Consider the following 18,902-nt stretch of genomic DNA (forward strand, 5'->3'; position numbering starts at 1 on the left):
TTGAGACCTTCCCTGTTTTTCTATTGCATTTTTGTCAGGCATATTCAAAACTTTGATTTCTAAACCATTTTAGCAAACCACCAAAATAAGAAAAGAAAAACATAAACATGAAAGCTTGCTCATAACTATGACTAGCTTTTTCTTTTGTTTTTTACTCACTTTTACATGTGAAAGATTATTTTAAAACACTAGCTCAAAAAAAACAACAACCCCAAAACATTTTTTAAATTGGCCTACATCATTCATAAACTCCCTTTTTGTATAAGGTGTCAGGGACAATATAGTCCAAAAACAAAACTAAAAGGGCAACGTATTTTGTCAACTTAACTTGTAATAGCCAACAAACTCTGCATCCTTTCGATAAGGTACTGTTACTAGAATGCCAAACACATATTTGAAAACAAGGACAAGGAAGGAATGGCACTACGCTTGCAGAAATTTATTTCCTCTCAGAAAACAGATGTGGAGAAGTGATTTTCTAACCAAAAAAGCAGCCCCCAAGAAGGAATTGATAACCCTAGGAATAAGCTTTCTTGGATAATTGCTGCAAAGTTGGCAAGCACAGAATCCCTCCTCCTGCCCCCTCCAGGAGCTAAACTTAAGATCTGTGTGTGCTGTAGTTTTTCTGTAATCAAGTCACAGGCCTTTTCCTCTTACCCCCTTTCAGTTTGCTCCTTACGGTTCTTCCCCTTTTCCTCGTTAGTTAAGGAAACGCAAAGTACAAAGAGAGGGGAGAGTTGCAACCCCTTACCTCTCGCTTCCTCCAACCCCCCTTTCGGTCACTCCGCACCTTCCCTTCCCCGCCTTTCCCGGGCAGCCCTACTGTGTTCCCCGTCTCCTCCTCCTCCCCTTCTCCCCTCCTCCCCTCTCCCGGGATCCTTCTTTCTTCCTCCCCTCCCCTCCCCCAGACAGGCTTCCCTAGCGCGCTTCCCTTCCCCCGCCTCCCGAACCCGCACCCTCCCCTCCCCCAGCCTCCTGCCTTGTGACACATCCCGGGTCCTCCCGGAGGCGGCAGCAGCGGCAGCAGCAGCAGCGGTAGCAGCAGTAGCCACCACCTCCGCGGGAGCCGCAACCCCCGGCTCAGCCTGCCCCCCGGCCCCGCAGCTGCCGCAGCAGTCATGGCTGCTGATGGGGTGGACGAACGCTCGCCTCTGCTGTCAGCATCCCATTCGGGAAATGTCACCCCCACGGCCCCGCCGTACTTACAGGAAAGCAGCCCCAGAGGTAAGGCCAGCATGGACCTTTCTACTTCGTAAGGAAAAGCCTAGAATGTTAAAGACCCGGGAGCTCTAGCTCCGAGGTGGAGGCGATCCTCTCACTTGGGCTGGGAGAGAGGGATGCTGACTGCGCCTTCCCGAGCCAGCGCCTGCTTGCCTGAGAGCTTCCCCGCAGGGCTTTTGGTGGGGTAGGGTGGGGTGTGAGCGTGGGGCGTGAGCGTTGAGTGTGTGCGTGTGTATTTCACCCCTTCTCACCCTCTGGGGTGTGTGTCTGTATGTGTGTTTCACCACTTCTTACCCAGGGGTACAGGATGTGACATGAATTTCCCAGGCTGGGCTTTACCGTTTCAGAGAGCCCCTAAGTGCCACTGGAGGAGGTGCAGATCTTTCACGATCATTCATAAATCCTTTCAGATGGCTGAGAAACCCCTAGTACTGCTCACCTTGGGATCTGCCCTTGAAAGGGCTTAGCTTGAAAAATATGCAGATGCTACTATCCGCTCTCCCCCGCCCCCCATGCTCTGTTCAATCAGGGAATTGTCTTACCAAAAGGAATAGAATTAATCAATATACCTAATATGTCTGAAATTTCTGCCCTTCCTTATTACTCCCTTTTCTTAGGAGTATGTGTTAGCTTTCGTGGGGAATGAAAAAGCATAGAGAGGAAGATGTAATATTTTTGAGCATATCTGGGTGAGACTGAAATGAACTTACTTCTAAAAGTAACCCAAGTTAATACTTCTATTTATTTCGCTTCTCAAGATGGAATCCAAAAAGATTTGACAGCTCATGGATCTGAAGAAGTGTGTGTGTGTGTGTGTGTGTGTGTGTGTGTGTGTGAGTGTGGTGGGGGTTGTTAGCAAACTATTCAAAGATTTATCTTTGTTCTAAGCCTTTTAGTGGCTTCTATAGTAGAAAGAAGGTGGAGTCAGGATTTATAGAAAAGGGAAGGCAAGGCTTGAAAAAACCACTTGAGTTGTGAGAAGTATGGTCAAATATGGCACTTGAAAATGTAGCTTAAGTGCATCTCTCTCTTTTTGGCTGAATATGAGAGGAGTTTAAAAACCCAAGGAGACAAATGGTAATGCTTTTGAAAATATAGGCAGATCGTGTTTCTTGTAACGCAACTTTTTCTAAGTTCAAGTCTGGAATTGGAGCCAGTTGTAGAGCAGGTTGAACTTGATTTGTATTTAAAATTTCCATTTCATGTATAACAACTTTAAAAGGAACAATCTAGGTCTTAATCAACACCTAACAAGAAACAGGACAAAGGAAAAAGATGTTTAGCTGTGAATAATTCAGTGTGATCAATGAGTTGAGAAGTAAGGTGCAAAGTGGAACAGAGACTCACCTACAGAAACCCACAAGTCGTGTTTGTATTAAACTTCTGTCAAAGGATATCAGTTGGGGGAATTTCCTTTAATGCAGAAATTTGATACTAATTTTTCACTGTTATCTAAATTGGATGGTCTAGAATAAGTTTAAATACTTATAAATGAGTGTTTCAACTTCATTAAATCACCCTTAAAGGCAAAAGTATTTGCCATTTATTAAAAGACAAAGTTTGGATTTAAGCAACTGTCCTATAATAGATTTTAATGCCTTCTATCTTATGTCTTTGTTTTTGCGTTTTTAGTCACAGTGGCTAAATTATTCCCCCAAAATATTCATGCTCATGGACCTGTTTATGGGTTTCTTTATCATTTGCCATATATTTGACTAATCTGATAAGACCCCCTCAAACTACACAATAAGGTACAAATTGCAGTTCAGCCCCTGTGAAAAAAAGTTTCATTCCAGATAGTTAAATAACTGAAGAAATTCAATGTATTAAAGAACAAAATTCAACTGAGTACATTTTAAAGATCTTATGGGCTTTATTTGATTCGTGACACTAAAGCATCCCATCCAGCCGATAGAAAGGAGCTCTAAAAAGGTGAGCTAAATGAAAGACTTCCTCAGGCAGAAGAGAGTGGGGAAAAGGAAGTTATACTGGCAAAAAAGTGGATTGGTCGTGGGAAGATCACTTTCCTTTAGGGCATGGCAGTGGTCTATCAGGCACATGACCTCACTAGTGCTAATAAGGTAGTTCCTGACTGACTTGAAGAGTTGCTTCCTGGGAGAAGCCAAAGTGTAACTAAGTCTCTCTGGTTGGTGAGATGGAGCTTAGCACAGTGCCTCCATTTTGAGCCTGTTCTCTTGTTTTTAACAAATGATTTAGCAAAAAGCCCTTTCTGCTTTATGGTAGACTATACATATATATTTTTTAAACTGGTGAATAAGACAGGTTAGATGATTTAGATAATTAAAAAACACTGAGTTCATCTGGCATAATACCTAGGAAGCAAGGAGCATAATTGAGATGTAAAGACATTTTATGAATTGACATTTTTGTCAGAATATCTTTTCTTGAATAACAAATAAGCATCTTCATAAATATTTTGAGTAATACATAAGATCTGATTCTAGGAGACCAATATTATTTACTCCTTCATTGATTCATTGGGCAGCACTATGTGCCCCAGACTGCTCTAGGTCAACAAAACGGACCAAACCCATCCTTTCTTGGAGCCCATGTTGAGATGGGAAAAAAGAATCAAGAAACACAGGGCTGAATTACTACTGTAGGAAACACTCTGTTGCTAGACCAAATGTTTTCAGTAGTTGACAAGAATTAGAGTTGAGGGTTGGGATTCAAAAGACCAGAATAGAATGTACTTTTTGATAATGAACTTTGGTTTATAATACCATTCATAATTACACAGACTTTTTTTTTTTTTTTAAATAGCTAAGAGCCATAACTAGTGAATATTTTCTTCAGTTGAACCCTTGGCTATTTGTGTCACCACCTAAGAACAGGAATGTTAGCTCTTACTCTGAGATGAAATGTTCTATTTTATTTATTTATTTATTTTTTATTTTTATGTTTTTAAGATTTTTTAATTTACTTGTTAGAGAGAGTGAGAGAGACTGAGAGAGAGCATGAGCAAGGGGGAGTGGAAGAGGGGGAAGCAGGCTCCCCACTGAGCAAGAAGCCCAACACAGGACTCAGTCCCAGGACTCCTGGATCATAACCTGAGCCAAAGGCAGATGCTTAACCAACTGAGCCAACCAGGTGTCCTGAAACATTCCATTTTAAGTTAAAAGATGGTGAAGTGTTTATTTATAAACAGGTTATTGATAATGTAGTGGAAAGCAGTATTTTGCATTTGGTTTTAGCACAGTGAAAAACGTGTGGTCTGTGTAACAGTCCACCTGTGTTTCCAAGTGGAATGCTTCTAGTGGTCTTTACTGTCAGTATTGGATTCCTGTATAGAGTAGGAGATCACCTTTCCTATGACTAAAACACTCCATTTGGTACATGTGTCACCCTTTGTAAAGGCATAGAAATTAAAATCAAAGACAGTTTTAGGCTCATTTGAAGAAGAAGATTGAGGAGCATCTGCCTTTGGCTCAGGTCATGATCTCAGGGTCCTGGGATCGAGCCCCACATTGGGCTCTCTGCTGGGCAGGAGGCCTGCTTCTCCTTCTCCCACTCCCCCTGTTTGTGTTCCCTCTTTCACTGTCTCTGTCAAATAAATAAATAAAATCTCTCTAAAAAAGAAAGATTGGAAAAAATAGCACAAAACTTGCATAATTTGCTATATTTAATGGATTTGTTTATTATTTAATTTTACAAGTAGGATATGGCAAAAGAATATGACCATTACATTGATAAGACTTCCTCTGTGAAAATAGTTTATATTTGGGGTTGTCTATTTATCTATGTATTTACTATGGTAATGTGATTATCTACTTCACTACAATTTTAAAGGAATTGTTATACAGAGACAGTTTCATTTACTTAGTTTATTTCTGTCATTCATTCAGCAAAGAAATATTTGAGTACTAGCCAAGCTCTGTGTGGTAGGATGGGAAAAACAGATATGACCTCTCTTCCAGTTTAATGGAGGATATTGAGACATAAATTACATAATCATTTGAACAAATGCAAAGTGCAGTGGGGTTGAGGATAGTGCCAGAAATGTATCCAGTGCCATGAAAGTATGTAATAAAAATATTTAACCTGGTTAGGGAAGGCCAGAAAAGCTTTCCTGAGACTTCATTGAGGTTTTTAAAGTTGAACTTGGCAAAGGCAGGGCCTGGGAGAACATTCTAGACTAAGAAAAAAGTATGTACAAAAGCCTTTGGGTGGATAGAGTATGGTAAGTACAAGGAACTGAAACAAGGCCAGTGTGGCTAAAGTGAAAGCACCAATAGGGAATATATTGCAACTCGGGATTGGAGAAGTGGGTGTGGTTGATATTCTCCAAGACCCGCCTCTCCCTCCAAATAATCCTGCTTTTTGGTATTCAAGTCCTTGGGTAGGTTCCCTCGTTGATTTTGGACTGACCTTGTGATTCAATTTTGACTTATAGAATAAAGCAAAAGAGAGCTGAATGACTTTGGAGACTAGGTCATAAGAGGTCTTGCAGCTTTCGCCTTGGTCTCTTATAAAGTGCACCCTGAAGAAAGTAACTTGTCTTGTAAGAATTTGAATGCACTGAGACTACCTTGCTTTGAGGAATCCCTAACTGCCACTTGGGGAGGCTACATGGAGAGAGGGATGCCTGACCAGCTCTCAGACGTGTAAGTGAAGAAACCATATTGTTGGATGCCCAGCCCAGCTAGGCCTTCAGATGATTCCAACCCCAGCCAAATTCTTATTGTACCTGCGTGATAGAGTCTAGATGATTGCCATTCAGCTCAGGCGGAACAATCCACAGACTCATGAAAGGTAGTATTAAACTGTTGTTTTAAGTCACCAAGTTTTGGGGTGGTGTGTTCTGCACCAACAGAGGACCAGAACAATACGTATTGCTCAGTCCAGGCAGGGTATTTTTGGTCATGTTGAGAAATTTTGCCTTCAGCAAAGGGATGCTCTGGTTACATCATTATTATTATTATTAAAATTGAAATATAGCTGACACACAACGTTACATTCATTTTCGGTGAAGAACACAGTGATTAGTGTTTATGATATGCTATCTCACCACACGTGTGGCTATCATCTGTCACCATACATTATGGAAGTACCATGGATTATATACCTTGTGTCATACCTCTTATCCATGTGACTTATTCATTCCATAATTAGAAGCCTGTATCTACCACTTCCCTTTCTCCATTTTGCCCACCCTCAGAGCTCCCATCCTCCTCCCGCCGGCCTCCATCAGTTTGTTCTCTGTATTTATAGATCCGTTTTTACTATTTGTTTGTTTTTTTTTGTTTTGTTTTGTTTTTTTCAGATTCCATATATAAGTGAGCTCATACAGTATTTGTCTTTGTCTTATTTCACTTAGCATAATACTGTCTTGGTCCATCCATATTGTCATAAGTGGCAATATCTTGTTCTTTTTTTATGGCTGAATAATATTTGATTGTGTGTGTGTATACATACCACATCTTCCTTATCCATTCCTATGTTGATGGACACTTAGGTTGCTTCCGTATCTTAGCTATTGTGAATAATGCTGCAGTGAACATGGGAGTGCATATATTTTTTGGATTACTGTTTTCATTTTCTTTTGGTAAATACCCAGTAGTGGATGGAATTACTAGATCATATGCTATTTCTATTTTTAATTTTTTGAGAAACAATACTGTTTTCCACAGTGGTTGCACCAACTTACATTCCCACCAACAATGCACGAGAGTTCCTTTTTCTCCACATCCTCACTAACACTTGTTGCTTCTGGTGTTTTAGATACTAACCTTACTGACAGGTGTAAGGTGATAGCTCATTGTGGTTTTGCTTTGCATTTCTCTGATGACTAGTAATGTTGATCATCTATTCATGTGCCTGTTGACCATCTGTATGTCTGTATGTCTTCTTTGGAAAAATGTCTGTTTTTTTTTTTTTTTAAAGATTTATTTATTTATTTATTTGACAGAGAGCGATCACAAGTAGACAGAGAGGCAGGCAGAGAGAGAGAGGAAGGGAAGCAGGCTCCCCGCTGAGCAGAGAGCCCGATGTGGGACTCGATCCCAGGACCCTGAGATCATGACCTGAGCAGAAGGCAGCGGCTTAACCCACTGAGCCACCCAGGCGCCCAAAATGTCTGTTTTTTAAAAGGATTTTATTTATTTGACAGAGAGCAAGCACAGACAGAGGGAGTGATGGAGGGAGAGAGAGAAGCAGGTTCCCTACTGAGCAGGGAGCTTGACGCCGTGTTTGATTCCAGGACTCTGGGAGCATAACCTGAACCGAAAGCAGACATTTAACCACTTGAGCCACTGAGGTGCTCTGGAAAAATGTCCTTTTTTAAAAAAAAAAAAAAAAAAAAAGATTATATATTTATTTGACAGAGATAGAGACACACACAGCGAGAGAGGGAACACAAGCAGGGGGAGTGAGAGAGGGAGAAGCAGATTTTCCACTGAGCAGAGAGCCCAATGTGGGGCTTGATCCCAGGCTCCCCGAATCATGGCCTGGGCCGAAGGCAGATGCTTGATGACTGAACCACCCAGGTGCCCCCAAATATCTATTTTTTATTTTTTATTTTTTTATTTTTTTTTTTATTTATTGTTTATTTTCAGCATAACAGTATTCATTATTTTTCACCACACCCAGTGCTCCATGCAATTCGTGCCCTTTATAATACCCACCACCTAGTACCCCAACCTCCCACCCCCCTATTTTTTATTTTTTAAATCAGTCTATTTCTGTATTAGTGAATGAGAGGGGAGCGATAGGTTGAGGATAGAATGAGGATAGATGGCTTGGGCGGCTACCATCTGATTCACGCAGATCTGATAAGTCTGATTCATGCAGATCTGATGAACTGCTATGCAGCGTGGCTCCAGGCAGTGGTGGAGGTGGAGAGACAAGATGAAGTTACAAAAGTCAAGATGGCTTGTTGTGGATTGGCTGTGAGAGTAAGAGGAAAGCGGCAAGGCTATCTCCCAGAGTTCCAGTGTCCACAACCTGACGGTGTCATTGCCTATGCGGAGATGGAGAACACCAGAAGAGCATCAGGTTTTGGGGAACGCAGATCATGAGCTTAGTTTTAGCTAGAATACATTTAAGATGTTTTCAGATATCCAGGAAGAGATGGCAGATAGGCAATTGCTTCCACAGGTGTAGACCAGAGAAACGAGGCCCGGGCCAAAAAATAGAAAATTATGATATTGACATATTGGTAACAGCTAAATATATGGATGTCAGTTCAGAACTTCCCAAGGCCCCACCCGATGTGCCATGCAATGTGCTGAGAGAACATACAAGGATTAAGATATGAGTTCTCCTCAGTTCTTAGAACAGCAGAGGCCTCCAGCTCTGCATGACTATAAATATATTGTCACTTTCTCTGGGTACTGATGTAAAAAAGTTTGGGGAGCTATGTATGAAACTACTTAAGGAGACAAAATAAAATAAAAAGAAGAGAGCCCGGGCGCCTGGGTGGCTCAGTGGGTTAAGCTGCTGCCTTCGGCTCAGGTCATGATCTCAGGGTCGTGGGATCGAGTCCCGCATCAGGCTCTCTGCTCAGCGGGGAGCCTGCTTCCTCCTCTCTCTCTCTGCCTGCCTCTCTGCCTACTTGTGATCTCTCTCTGTCAAAAAAATAAATAAAATCTTAAAAAAAAAAAGAAGAAGAGAGCTCTAGGATGGAGCTTTGAGAAACTTCCACATTCAACAACCAGTTAGAGGAAGATGAGTCTCCAAAGAGACTGAGAAGTAGCTTCCAGGCAGGTGGGAGGAAAACCGAAAGACTCTAATATCACAGAGTTGAGGAGAGAACACCTCCAAGAAAGAAGTGGTCAAACATGTCAAAAGTTGCAAAAAAGAGCAAATAGATAAGGACTCAAAAATGTCTTTTGAACTAGTGACCTCAGTGAGAGTTGTTTCTATGTGTTTATATTCAAATCCTTTGTAAAGAATTGAAGCAGTATTCATTTCCATCTAATGTAGTATTCTAATGTAGATTTACTTAGTTGTAAATGTAGATTCCCTTATTCTGAAACACTTGGGTTTCCTATGTAACATAATTAAAAGGGCCTTGTCCTTTTCTTTTCATCTTTGTTTCACTTTTTAAAAATGTGTAAATTTGAAATTGCTTGACAAAATGTTTTCAGTGACTAGAAAATAAATTGGCTTCTGGTTTAAGAGATAAGTTATTTACTATGTACTCCTGTACTCCTCACTTAGAAACTGCATAGTAAATAAGGTATATTTTTAGTGACCCTCTTCTGTCCTCTACCTGGAAAAAATCTAAAGTTAGAAGTGGTGCCGTAAAGTGGGGCAAAGTCTCATTTCACTTAGAACTAAGTTCTGTACTAGACTATAATTTTATTGATTGTCTTAGTTCAGGCTGCTGTCACTGAATACCATACACGGGATGGCTTAAACACCAAATACTTATTTCTCACAGTCTTGGAGGTTGGGAGGTCCAAGATCAAAGTGCCAACAGATTCCGTGTGTGGTGAAAGCTGGCGTCCAGGTTGCAGAGTGCTGACTTCCTGTATCCCCCTCACATGGTGGAGAGAGCATGAGAGCGCCCTCTCATTCCTTTCCTAACAGTACTAAAAAGTCATGCATGAGGGCTCCGCTCTCATGACCCAGTTACCTTCCAGAGGCCCCACCTCCTACAACTCTCATGTTGAGGTCAAGAGGTTTGACCTGAGTTTTGAGGGGACATCAGTCCATTGCACTGAGAGTTCTCGCATATATTTCAGAAGTCTATCACATTTCTGAACCTCCTTGCATCCTTGCAGAGTTCAGGGTTGGCTGTGGATTGGCAGGAAAAGAAAATGTAGACCCAGGGATCTACACCACATGCTTAACCCACTGTAAGATTAAGATTAACTTTTCATTTCATTTGCCAAGGGTTCTGAAACCTGCTGGAAGCCAGGTTGTCACAGTAAGTGGAGAAAGATGAGGCATATTTGAGAGCAGCTACCTGCCACTCTGTGAAGGCCTTGATAGGGTGTGCATCAGCTGTGATACTGAGCGAGGAGGGTCTTGCTGAAGCTTGATTTCGTGATATGCTGAAGCTCAGGCCACGCTTAGTAGACTTTTTTCAAATCGGTTCTTGAATCAAAATCTGCTTCACTGAGGCCACATCTTTAAGGGAAAATAGAGTCTAAACACTGGTGAAGGGTATCTGCCTCCAGCTGTCCAGTATTGTGGCAAGCCCTTTTCCTAGTTTCATCCTTTTCTATTATTTGGCAGGGATCAGACTCCATAATTTTTTTTTTTATTCTATTTTATAATGCCCACATTTCTTCCTGGCTCTGGCTCTACCCAGCATCTTTAATACATTAATCAAGATGTGTTTCATTCAGTCAGTCATCCTTTCAAATATTTGAGTGCCTATTATACTGTTTCAGATTTCTGGGAGCCTTCATTCCCATTAGAGTTATATCCAGTGAGCATTATAATTTCCGAGAGTGCAGAAAATAAAGCAGGGCATGAGGGTAGAGGGTGGCTGGCTGCATGGGGAGTGTTTCAGATTGCTTTGGGAAAGAGACCTCGGAGATGACAATTGCTGAGACCTGAAAAATTAGTTGGGATCAACCATTGGAAGACAGAGGAGGAATGTGCCAGGCCACTGGAACAGCAAGTATAAAACACGATGCTGTTTCAAAACATGGCGGGCAGTGGGCTAGAGCATGGTGACTTAGGGGCTAAATATGGCAGAAGGGGCTAGGGGACTAGACTAGGAAAGACAGGAGATTTTGTAGGTCACCATCAGAGATTTGACTGTGTTCTGAGGGTAATGGAAAGCCATGGAGGGTTTTGGAGCAAAGGAGAGACGTGAAATACTTTGTTTTTAAGAAAATCATCCTGGGGGTACCTGGGGGTACCTGGGTGGCTCAGTCTGTTAAGTATCCAACTCTTCATTTCAGCTCAGGTCATGATCTCATGGTTTTGAGACTAAGCCCTACATTGGCCTCCATGCTGGGTGTGGAACCTGCTCACGATTCTCTCTCTCCCACTCCCTCTGCCTGTTCCCCCCTTAAAGAAAAAAAAAAAAAAAAGGAAAGTCATCCTGGTTGGTTTGTGGAGAATGGATTATTGGGGGGAAAATAGGACACTAAGAACACCTGAGACTAATCAGGAGGCTGTTAATGTGGCATAGGCACGAGGTGATGGTGGTCTGAACCAGGGTGGAGGTGATGGAAACAGTGGGATGTGGTTGGATTCAGGACATATTAAACATAGATCAGCAGGATGTGCTCTTGGATTGAATCAGCTGAAAGAAAGGAGTCACAAATCTCCAGAAATAACCCAAGCAACTGGGAAAAAAAAACTGCTTTTTTTCTAAGATAGATAAACAGGAGAAGGAGTTAGGTATGGGGGGCCGGGGAAAGGACAGTGGAAATCAATATTCTGTTTTAGACACGTTGAGTTTTTGAAGCACCTTTAGTCCTCACTTAGTTGGAGGTGTTAAGTAGGCAGCTGAATGCACAGGTCTGGAGGGTAAGGAGACATCAGGGATGGAGAGTAAATGTTATTCAACAATTATTTATCACCCATGTGATAACACTCACTGTGGTAAGAGGAGATGCTCCCAATTTCCCATTTATTTTTAAGGACTCTGCATGATGTTTTCAGGAATGTCTAACTTTTAGGGTAGAGCATTCTGTTAAAGTCTTGCAAGATTTCCAGATGGGTACAGATGTTAGCCAGATGGATACAGATGTTCGAGAGGCGAGTTAGCCAGATGGATGTTCATAACTGTCTTTGAGGGCAATAAGCAACTCTCTGGGAAGTGATCCAAATGGGAAAAGCAGACAACACTGGATACAGCTTTGAACTCAGCTGCTTTGTGTTTTACTCTTGTGAGGATGAAGAGATGTTGCATACACTGGGAATGACATCCCTTTAACAGCTTTTTTATTTTTTAACTTTTTTTTTTAGATTTTTATTTTTTTATTGACAGACAGAGATCACAAGTAGGCAGAGAGGCAGGCAGAGAGAGGAGAAAGCAGGCTCCCTGCTGAGCAGAGAGCCCGATGCAGGGCTCCATCCCAGGACCCTGAGATCATGACCTGAGCTGAAGGCAGAGGCTTAACCCACTGAGCCACACAGGTGCTCCAATAGATTTGTTTACTGAAACGTTTGAGAAGACTCTTTTTTTTTTTTTTCCTTTAACAGCTCTTAAGACGGAATATATTTTGCCTGTTGTTTTCTGTTCTTTAGAGACAACTTCTCTACTTTTTTTGTGGGGTGGGGGAGGTGGGGAGATACACTGGAGTTCGTGTTGCTTTGGCACTCTTCTAGATTCTTTCCTTTCCCAGATTGCTGTTGTAAAGTGAATTTCTTTTTCTCTGTAAGAATTAAAAAAAAAAAAAAAAAGTGTAAAAGAAATGGAAGGCATGGCTCCTCTTCCTGGCCTTCAGGTAAGTTTGTCAAGCATCATGTAACTAAATCCCTTTATAGTGTCAGAGGTGTTCTTGCCACCAGGTAGGATTTAGCCTGTGGGACCTGACACTTGAGTTCTCTCTGCCAGTGATCAGCTGCTGACCTTAGAATAGTTACTTTGCATCTCTGTACCTCAGTTTCTTACCTGAGAAGGAGTGATTTAGTATGTTCCTTTTTGGTTTTATATTCTATGACACAGTTGTTCTTGGTAAGGAATCGAGATACACCTAGGAGAATATATCTATAGGTGGTTATTATCTTACCGCACTGTTTCACTTAAATTCCTATTCCATCATCTTTTGAAAATAGGGAAGATAGCATATTGAACATTAAAGAGTATCATTGGCTCCTTTGAGTGTTGGAAGACCAACTAGCGTGGAGTATTTTATTCTGTAGAACGTATTTGTATGTACCATCTGACTGGTTAGGGCATTCTATCAAAGCATGTATTTCTAAAGGGTATGGGAAAATCTTTCTTCCTTCCATACTTGGTCAATTTTTGATATTTAAGTATGGTAGACTCATAATAGGGATTTTAAAACCATGTACAAGAAAGCCTCTAATTGTTCAGCGTTTGACCACATGATTTCTACTGAGGGAGAATTTGGGGGAAGGTATGTGACAAGATGAAATTTTATAGTTTCAGAGATTAAATGCTAAGATTTCACAATGTGAAATGGGAGTAGATTTTTTTTTTAAAGATTTTATTTATTTCTCAGAGAGAGAGAGACATTGAGAGCACAAGCAGGGAGAGTGGCAGGCAAAGGGAGAAGCAGGCTCTCTATCAAGCAGGGAGCTCTATGTGGGACTTGATCCTAGGACCCTGGGATCGTGATCTGAGCCAAAGGCAGACGCTAAACTGCCTGAGCCACCCAGGAATTCCAGTAGTGAGTAGATTTAAAGTGAGAAGACTTTCACAAACTCCTGAGTCATTATTAATCTTAGGCCATAGGATGTTTCCCAGAAAACACTGACTTCTACTGAGCTGAATGGATTCTACCGATTAATACAAAATATTTCAAAAACTTATAGGAAAATGATTTTTCAAATTTACAGAATTCTGGGATCCCATTCTTATGATTCTCCATATAGAATACTTTGCCATGCTCAACCAAAGAGTATCTGTATTTGTTACCAGCCCTAAATGAAGACATAGGTTATTATTAAACTATTAGACACACCTGAATACAAGACGACCTAAGTGCTATGTGTTAGAGCATGCTCCACATCTCTGTACAGGTCCTTGCCCTTGCGCCTTGCATTTCAGTGTGCTTGATTTGATCCATTCCTCCAGCCTGTCAAAGTCTTTTTTTTTTTTTTAAAGATTTTATTTATTTATTTGACAGACAGAGATCACAAGAAGGCAGAGAGGCAGGCAGAAAGAGAGAGGAGGAAGCAGGCTTCCCACTGAGCAGAGAGCCTGATGTGGGGGTCAATCCCAGAACCCCGGGATCATGACCCGAGCTGAACTCAGAGGCTTTAACCCACTGAGCCACCCAGGTGCCCCTCCAGCCTGTCAAGGTCTTAATGAGGGGGATCTGTTCCAAAATGGAAAACACATCACTGTGTATACATGCTGTTCCTTAAGACCATACTCATTGCCTCATACTGGTATCATTTACTAGTCACTTTTAGTCTTTTCTAGGTAAGAATATACTGTTTACTTCCTATAAGTTGATGAGTAGGAAAGGGACTTTGGAATCTAAAACATTCAAATTCTGCTCATTCATCAAAGCCATTTTCTTTCATATAATCTTTTCTAATCTCTATTACTGGAAGATCTATGTTCCCAAAGCAGTATCTCTCAACATTAATATTTCCATTTCCATTTTATTTTACAGAATGAACTTGAAAACGGGGTGAGGGGCAGAAAGAGAGGGAAAGAGAGGGAGTCCCACGCAGACTCCATGCTCACCTTGGAGCCCCACATGGGCTTATTTATTCACTAAATATCTTTATGTACTTACTGTATGCTTAAAAATAAATATAAATAAAAATAGATACGCTTAAAAATAAATAAGTTCATGTCACTCCATTTTTGTGTCTGATTTTGCTTAGATTTATGGTGAATATGTGCCAAATTCCAAAATTATGAAACTATTGACTTCATCTAGAATCTTTTTAATCCATACATCATTTTTTAAATGGATGAAATATTTTAAGATAGAAAATACTGAGGGACGCCTGCGTGGCTGGGTTGGTTAAGCCACTACCTTCTGCTCAGGTCATGATCCCAGAGTCCTGGGATCAAGTCCTGAATCAGGCTCCTTGCCCAGCAGGAAGCCTGCTTCTCTTTCTGCCTTTGCCTGCCACTCTGCCTGCTTGTGCTCTCTCTCTCTCTCTGACAAATAAATAAATGAAATCTTTGGGGTGCCTGAGTGGCTCAGTGGGTTAAAGCCTCTGCCTTCAGCTCCGGTTCTGATCTCAGGGTCCTGGGATCGAGCCCTGCATCAGGCTCTCTGCTCATCAGGGAGCCTGCACCCCCCCCCCTCTTTCTCTGCCTTCCTCTCTGCCTACTTGTGATCTCCCTCTCTGTCAAATAAATAAATAAAATCTTAAAAAATATATACTAAGTATAATATCATTCATATATCTTACTAATTATGCTGGACCTTGGGTTTTTGTTTTTAAGATTTTATTTATTTGTTTGATACAGACAGAGAGAGTGAGCAGAAAGAGGGGAGTACAAGCAGGAAGAGAGGCAGTGGGAGAGGGAGAAACTGGCTCCCTGCTGAGGAGGAAAATGGACGGGCTTGATCCCAGGACCCTGAGATCATGACCTGAGCTGAAGGCAGACGCTTAACCAACTGAACCACCCAGGTGTCTTTTTTTTTTTTTTTTTTTTTTTTTTTAAAAAAACGTAATCTCTATGCCCAAAGTGGGGTTTGAACTCAAAAACCTGAGATCAAGAGTCACATGCTCTCTACTGACTGAGCCAGCCAGGTGCCCTGATTATGTTGGAACTTAACATTCTGCCATGCTATTTCATATATTGAAGGAAATAAAATTACTAATCTGGTTGAATTTTTTTTTTCTTCCCCATATACTGAGGTCATTTTCCCTTCTCAAATTCTCTCTTATCTAAAATGTCTTGTAACAGATTTGGGCTCCGTTATAGTTGAGTATATTTTATAACTGATTTATGAATATTTATAACCTTTAAGTTATCATTTAGTGTGTATACTTACTTATATGTAAAGGAGTGTCTTCCTTTCTTTTGAAAATGCACAGTCTTTAAAAAATGTAGATACAGGGGTGCCTGGGTTAAAGCCTCTGCTTTCGGCTCAGGTCATGATCCCAGGCTCCTGGGATCGAGCCCCACATCGGGTTCTCTGCTCCGCGGAGAGCCTGCTTCCTTCTCTCTTTCCCTGCCTGCCTCTCTTGCCTACTTGTGACCTCTGTCTGTCAAATAAATAAATAAAATCTTAAAAAAAATAGTAAGAATAAAAAATGTAGATACATAGTAAAAATGAGCTGTCTCTGAAGAATGACAGAATAGGAGTTCTTTTCCTCCTTAGGCTAGAGTTTCTTAATTTCTAGGCAAGTGCATTTTTTGTCCTGGGAACAACAATTTGTTTTTCTGTACTGAAAAACACATTTTTCTTGAAACACATGCTTTCTTGGAAGCAGTATTGCAAGTAACAAATTATAAATGTGGCCTTCCATGTAAACAGTATGATTATACATAAATCATGTCAGAAAAAAATTGCATCTTTTGAAATCAAAATAAATATAGTAGTTGATCAAGTGAAAGAAGAATACATAACTTGGGGCCCCTGGGTGGCTTAGTTGGTTAAGCATCTGCCTTCAGTTTAGGTCATGATCTCAGGATCCTGGGATTCAGTCCCCCCCACCCCCCATCAGGCTCCCTGATCTAGGGAGAGCCTACTTCTCCCTCTCTCTCTTGTGGCTCTGCTCCCCCTGCTTGTGCTGTCTCCCTCTTTCTATCAAATAAATAAAATCTTAAAAAAAAAAAAACCCAAAAAAGAATACATAACTTATTCACTGTCAATTCTTGAAGAAAGCTTAGTGCTCCAGATGAAATGCATTATTAGAATGAGGCAGAAATGTTGCCTTATGGGAAACAGCGAGGTCAGTCAGAAGCTTTTGTCATCCAGGAACTGGTCATTGGCAGGTCATTGGGCATTTCTTGGCAGCATCTCCAGTTATGTGGCAGTGTTTCGATAGGGCCCAAATGCCTGAGACCATGAAGGGAGGGACAGACAAAAGTTTAAAAGCTCAGAGTGGAATTCAATTCTCATCAGTACCTGCTGGAAAGAACGCCTGGTTTGCTATTGCTATGGGACGTGCGGTCAGCCAGTGCACATTAGCTCTTACAAGCAACATCAGAGGCATTCGGATGTAGATGGATGTTGGTTCCAAGCTGATATTACAGCCACACTCAGTAAGGTTTGGATGTTTTTCTAGAGCTGCTGTGTCGGAGAAAGGAGTTAAAGGTAACAATTTGGAGAAAGGCTGCGGTATTGGAGGAAAGCTAAACTGTACTGGAATGACTCTATCATCGGCGTCCCTTGCCCCCACCCTACACCCTTGATGCACACTCTGCCTAGTTAGGGTTAGATGCCCTCCTCTGTGCTTGCAAAGCCCCTGTGCCCATCCTTATTAGAGCACTTTCCACACCCAGTTGTACTTGCACTTTTGCTATCTTTCTCCATGTTAAGAACACGAGCCCTGCAAGCCCTGAGTCTCACTCCCCGAGGTGTTTCTGATGTACCTCCAGCACTGCGCCCTGCTCACAGTACATGTGTGTGACCCATGGACTGCTCACTCCCTCCCAGGAACCCACCGCAGAGTGCCTGGTGGGCTGCTGCTTTCCTCCCGAATAGAGCTGAAGGTCTCTTCACTTTCTCTGGCCTCAAAGCTCATGGTGGGGGTTTGTATCACACCCTCAGCTACAAAACTGGGATTGCCCGGGAGCAGCAGTCCAACGTAGAAAAAAAGTGAATTGATGTAGTATGGTATGGGTATGCATGTTTCATCTAATAAATTCACTCCAACATTCTAATACCCTAAACCTCTGATTCTTCTTCTGCGCCATGCTGGGGATGTTCTGACATCCCAGCTCCGTTGAACATAAGGCCGAGTCTCACCAAAAGACAAGGAAACGGATAGAGAGCTACTTCCAGCTTTAAAACTAACATCTAATCCAGAGTATCTGCTAAATGCACCCATATAATTAAATTTGGCTCAACTCAGTGTTAAGTTCCATCCTTTTTGGTTTAACGCTCTGGGGATCTACCCCCACACGTATTATCCAGGTTTTTGAACATATATATTTTCAAAACCTTGCAATTCTCTTGATGTATAAGCTAGTGCTTCCTGAGTCATGCTTTCGACTTGTCCTCCTGGAACATGTTGAGATGTGAGCTTAGTTCTGTGTTTTGAGGCAACCACAGGAGAGGATGAGTCTTAAGGAAGATGGCTGTCCACCCCTGAGACAGTTTTCCTGTAAGGGAAGGCGTGTCTCTTTAAACACAAGGAGAAAAGCAGCTTTATACTCATTAAGGGAGGCTCAGAGGGACTCCAGGTTTCTCATTTCTGTTTGGCCACAACCAGATGCACCTATTCCATGTTTCAGGGGTCCACTCCTTCACAATCAGCATTCCAACTTTCATAGGAGAGCTTGGTACTGCTGTGGATTTACCTGACATTATAATTTTGCAGTCTACGCTATTAAATTTGTGTTTGATTTACAGCAGTGTAAGCCCTGTAACAATTGGACATAGGGTTACTTCTAGGACTGCAGTAGAAGTTCTCTGGGTTCTCTGACTGTGACTTAAGCTGAGAGTTTAAAGACTTGAGCTTCCCATTTTCTTTCTGTAAATGCTCCAAGGTATTCATGGGACTCCACCCCATATCACAACCTGGATAGTAATTATTCCTGCCCTAATGGTCTAGTGAAGTAGCCATAACCATCACAGTCCTCTGCAGGGGATAATCTGACTCATCAGGATGCCACTGAGAGCCACCAATTTCTACCTTACTGTGTCTGTCCCACTGGTGAAGGAGCTCGGCACTGCATTTGAACCCAAGGCATGATCAAACCATTTCTCTAATCCCATTTTTAAAAAAAGATTTATTTATTTATTTGAGAGAGAGAGAGAGAGAGAGAGCAGGGGGAGGGACAGAGGGAGAGTGTGAGAGAGAATCGCAAGCAGACTCCCCACTGAGCATGGAGCCAATGTGGGGCTCGATCCCACAACCCCGAGGATCAGAACTGAGCCAAAATCCAGAATTGAATGCCCAACCAACTGAGCCAC

General features: G+C 41.8%; 1 protein-coding gene across 1 annotated transcript in view; it reads left to right on the forward strand.

The window, feature by feature from the left end:
* The first annotated feature begins 712 nt into the window (after positions 1 to 712).
* PIP4P2 (phosphatidylinositol-4,5-bisphosphate 4-phosphatase 2) overlaps positions 713 to 18,902 on the forward strand; it is a 56,070-nt gene continuing 37,880 nt past the window's right edge. The window contains exon 1 of the mRNA XM_082719415.1: positions 713 to 1,224. Coding sequence (XP_082575541.1) covers positions 1,119 to 1,224 — 106 coding nt within the window. The 5' untranslated portion in view covers positions 713 to 1,118. The remainder of the gene's footprint in view (positions 1,225 to 18,902) is intronic.

This window comes from Mustela nivalis (assembly GCF_964662115.1).
Source record: "Mustela nivalis genome assembly, chromosome: 2".
In the NCBI taxonomy this organism is placed as follows: Eukaryota; Metazoa; Chordata; class Mammalia; order Carnivora; family Mustelidae; genus Mustela; species Mustela nivalis.